General features: G+C 44.1%; 1 protein-coding gene across 1 annotated transcript in view; it reads left to right on the plus strand.

Moving 5' to 3' along the window:
* LOC104946485 (prospero homeobox protein 1-like) overlaps positions 1-3,502 on the plus strand; it is a gene marked incomplete at its 3' end in the record, with an annotated part of 17,567 nt that extends 14,065 nt beyond the window's left edge. Inside the window, exon 6 of the mRNA XM_010772320.1 lies at positions 3,308-3,502. Coding sequence (XP_010770622.1) covers positions 3,308-3,502 — 195 coding nt within the window. The remainder of the gene's footprint in view (positions 1-3,307) is intronic.
* Positions 3,503-4,271: the final 769 nt, after the last annotated feature.

Here is a 4,271-nt window from a genome sequence, read left to right on the forward strand (position 1 = left end):
TCCTTCCCAGGGAACAATAAGTAGCATGTGTTAGGGGGATCAGGCAGATTCACTGTAAGGGAATTAGAGCCCTGAATGGCTTCCCCTAATTGGACTTGAATGGACTTTGTCTCTGGGAAACTGGTTCTTAAAGATGAGCCTCTTACACACAATGGCTGCTCGCTCGCTGTGGGAAGTGGGTTGAGCTGACAACTGTTTTAGGCACAGATGAGCGAGCACGCACACACACACACACACACACAAACACACACACACACACACACACACACACACACACACACACACACACACACGTCTTAATTGAGCAGTGAAAGCTCTTGCCTTCTTGACCAGACAATCATATACAGTATGTGTGTGTGTGTGTGTGTGTGTGTGTGTGTGTGTGTGTGTGTGTGTGTGTGTGTGTGTGTGTGATGCTACGGTCTCTGCCGTGGTGTCTTAAGAGAGCCAGTGAGAGTAATTAAGCGCTCGTTAAGACTGGAGGAGTTAGGATTAATTAGACGCTTGCTAGCTCAGGGAACTCCTTCCGACACAAGTTCCCTGCCAGCTGAGGGTGTTTTTTTTTTTTACACACACTCACACACGGAATGCGAGGCAGTGACACATTTATCAGTGAGAGCCCTGAAGACTCTCGCCTTAAGAGGCAGAAATGATATCTCACTGCCGTCGTCTCAGCAGGAATCAATTAGCGTCCAACCCGCCTCTCACCCGTCTTGTCAATTAGAGCTACACGGCCAATTTGGACGATGTGAAATAGCAACAGCTCAGTACCAATCTACTCACATGGATTTAACTGGACATAAGAAATGACGATGTGGAAGAGTTTGAGTCATCGATGTGACGAAGAGTTTAGAATCTGAATGATGTCTTCAGTGAATCTGCAGAGGCAAGAAATTATAACGCTGATAAATGCTGCTAGATTTTGTATTTTTGAATATTCTTTCATTATGAGAATTCTTCTAGTAACAATACACAACTTCAAAAACTACTTTGAGATACGACTTCTGTATAATAGGAGTTTTGTACACTGAATTCACCTCTTCACACTTCCCTGCTGTATACTGTCCACTAAAGCAGAAAACGCCCCAGTGGAAAGCAGTTCCTACAGCAGCTATTCTTCCAGGATCCACAGGAAACCTTCCGTGTTACAACTTGTAGATTTGTGTTGATCGTGCACATTCACATTGTCCTCTGTAAAATCTGCCAAGCTACTGCGATTCTGCTTGAAGTGGGCAGATTCTTAAAGGATGTGTGTTTGCCCTTCCAACATGGCCTGGGGGGTCTGACAAAACCGCCATCAAGTAAAGGGGGGGGCATCCTGACACTTTCTCTGACACTTTCCCTTTCCCTCTTTTCGTTGTAAACTGAAAATGGCATTCCTCAAGCTCAGCATTTTGCCCCTCCCCCCCGCCTCCATTATCTTTCTGTCTTTTGTCTCTCGTCCTTTTGGTTTGCGCTGATTGTGATGAGGTGGACGGGACAGTGGGAGGGGGGGGCGAGGGGGGTGGAAGGGCAGGTGGTGGGAGGGCTGGGTGTTTGTCTACATTCCTGACATATCTGCATTTTCAAAGTTAAGCCATCAGTTTGAGAAACACCCCACTGTAAGAGCTTTTAAGCTACGTCCACACTCAATAAGTCATATGTTGCAGCTCATAGAGTGTGCACCTGGGGTTCGGTCTTGAATTTGCATAATATCAGTTTTCATCAGATTCCCGTTGCAATTAAATACCCATTGTATAGCAGGACTGAACATGTGTTATACGTTTATCTAATCCTACTAGACTTGACTTATTAGTATAGGCACCTTTTACAGATTTAGCACTATTTCTGTGAATTGATCAAGTTAATTCTCATGCGTCCCTGCAATATAATATCTCTGGTAAAGCATCTCTGAAAATGAATGAACACAAGTATGTTAGAGCTCTATTTCTATGAGAGCAGATGTCAGAATTTTTTGAGGGGATAGATTGAATATTTGTATGATCTTCTCTTTGCTTGTCAGAGGTTTTCATTATGGTTTTAGATCATACAGATGACATCATCTTGTGTGTTAATTACATAGTTATCAGGTTAAACTCTTGTGTGGGTCAAAACACCCCCCAACACACACAATTTCCCCCTGCTTCCAATATGCTTTGCAAACCCCCTTTGCTTCTGCTGTGACACACACACACACACACACACACACACACACACACACACACACACACACACACACACACACACACTCCAAGCCTCCCAATTTTGCTCCATTATGTCACCCCCTCTGACCGCTCCTGAAAAAATATCCCTTCCCCTCACCGTCCTCCTATGCTAGTCTCTCTCTCTCTCTCTCTCTCTCTCTCTCTCTCTCTCTCTCTCTCTCTCTCTCTCTCTCTCTCTCTCTCTCTCTCTCTCCATGCTGCCTCGCTCTATTCATCTCTCCCTCGCTCATCCCTTGTTCCTGTGAGACAATGTCTTGTAACAATACCGAGCTTAATCTCCGTATCAAAGCCGTTTTTCCCCTTCACCGAACACATACACACACACTTTCACTGGGCACTTGTTCTCTCCACGTTTCGTTTCTTATGAGGACGAGATGAGTGAGTAGATACGCAGGCGCATGAATAGAGTAATTACATTCTAGATGTTTGTCAGTTTTAAATGAGATTTTTGAATTAGAAAATATCTGCTTATAGGTCTGTCCCTCATTCATACAAACTACAACCAAAAAAATAACCTTTTGTTTTGAAAGATCTGCAAAACAGCTTAAATGTCTTAATTTGGCAGAGGTCCTTTTTCCTTGTACTGTCCAGGCCTGCAGGGCAAGAGCAGTGTTTAATGAGAGCCGTTTAATGTTGCTTCAGCTTAGTCTGGAAGCTCATGATGGCGTAGCAATAAGATCATATTTAGGTCATTCTTGTTTGATTATAGGAAGGTTTCTAGGGGCCGATTATTTATTATTTGATTTCACAACAAGGAGCCCTCAAGGTGCAGACAGCATTTTAGTGTCTAATGAGGTGGATATGAGTTTTTAACTGTAGGGATTTTGTATAAACAGAGACCCACATGAGAACAAATACACGTTTTTGGACTTTGTTAAAAATGTACAATTTAGGGTAAATCAAGGTTTTATTCAAGGACACAAAAATATAGTTATGGTTTTGTGCCATAATCCAAGGTTAGCAGTCAAATAGGGATTCAGGTCATGTCACATTAGATGAAATACCACCATGCAAATGAATGTGCAGCACCAACAGGAAGCAGCATTCAGCGCAGAGAAACGTAACCTCTAATAAAACATATTCTGTTCTTTCTCTGACTTCAGTTCAATCGATGCATCACCTCCCAGCTGATCAAGTGGTTCAGCAACTTCAGGGAGTTCTACTACATTCAGATGGAGAAGTTCGCCCGGCAGTCTATCAACGAGGGGGTGACCTCTGCAGACGAGCTGGCGGTGGGCCGTGACTCCGAGCTCTTCAGGGCGCTCAACATGCACTACAACAAGGCCAACGACTTTGAGGTTAGTCTGGTTTATATATGATTGATTTGTATTTTTCAAAAAGACATACTGCCTCGGACAAATATTAAGAATCCCATCATCAAACTGTTACCTAGCTCACTTTCTAAATTGAATTAAAAGTGGATTCAGCACAACGCTCACACAGACGTCCTCTACCAAGTCAGCTGTTCAGAGCGCAACAGTCACCTCACGATTCTGCTGAGGTGTGGATGTCGCAGTGTGTGTGTGTGTGTTTGTGTGTGTGTGTTCGATGAGGCGAAAGAGGACGCCGCTCGAGGCGCGGGTGTCCTTGTCAAAGCGATTTGCAGAAGTCACATTCGCTCCCTCACTTTTTCTCTCCCAATATTGGTCTAAGGGGACCTGAGGGCCCTTAAACTATTCAACGTAACATCAGCAGCATTTAGATGTCCATTAGCACACACACACACACACACACACCTCAACGCTGACACACACACTTTCCTCTTTTGCCTAAGGAGAGAAGCATTTGAGCTAAGTTGGAGCTTAAATGCACAGAGAGAAAGATTCGCAGAGCCAACAAACACACAGAGACGTCGAGGTATCTGAGCACTCTGTTTTCCGAGGAATGAACAGCGAATGCTTTGCATAACGAGAGTCAGGTAGCTTGGCGATGGTGTGTATGTAAAGAGTTTGTACAGGAAACACACACATGCAAATCATTTCTGTGTGTGGTGGGCTTCAGGGGGGTTATCTTTGTAGGGTAAGGTTCATACTGAGGTCAGGGGTATGAGAACTATGGCAATGGCTT

Source organism: Notothenia coriiceps, unplaced genomic scaffold (genome assembly GCF_000735185.1).
Source record: "Notothenia coriiceps isolate Sejong01 unplaced genomic scaffold, NC01 NC01_scaffold00011158, whole genome shotgun sequence".
NCBI lineage: Eukaryota > Metazoa > Chordata > Actinopteri > Perciformes > Nototheniidae > Notothenia > Notothenia coriiceps.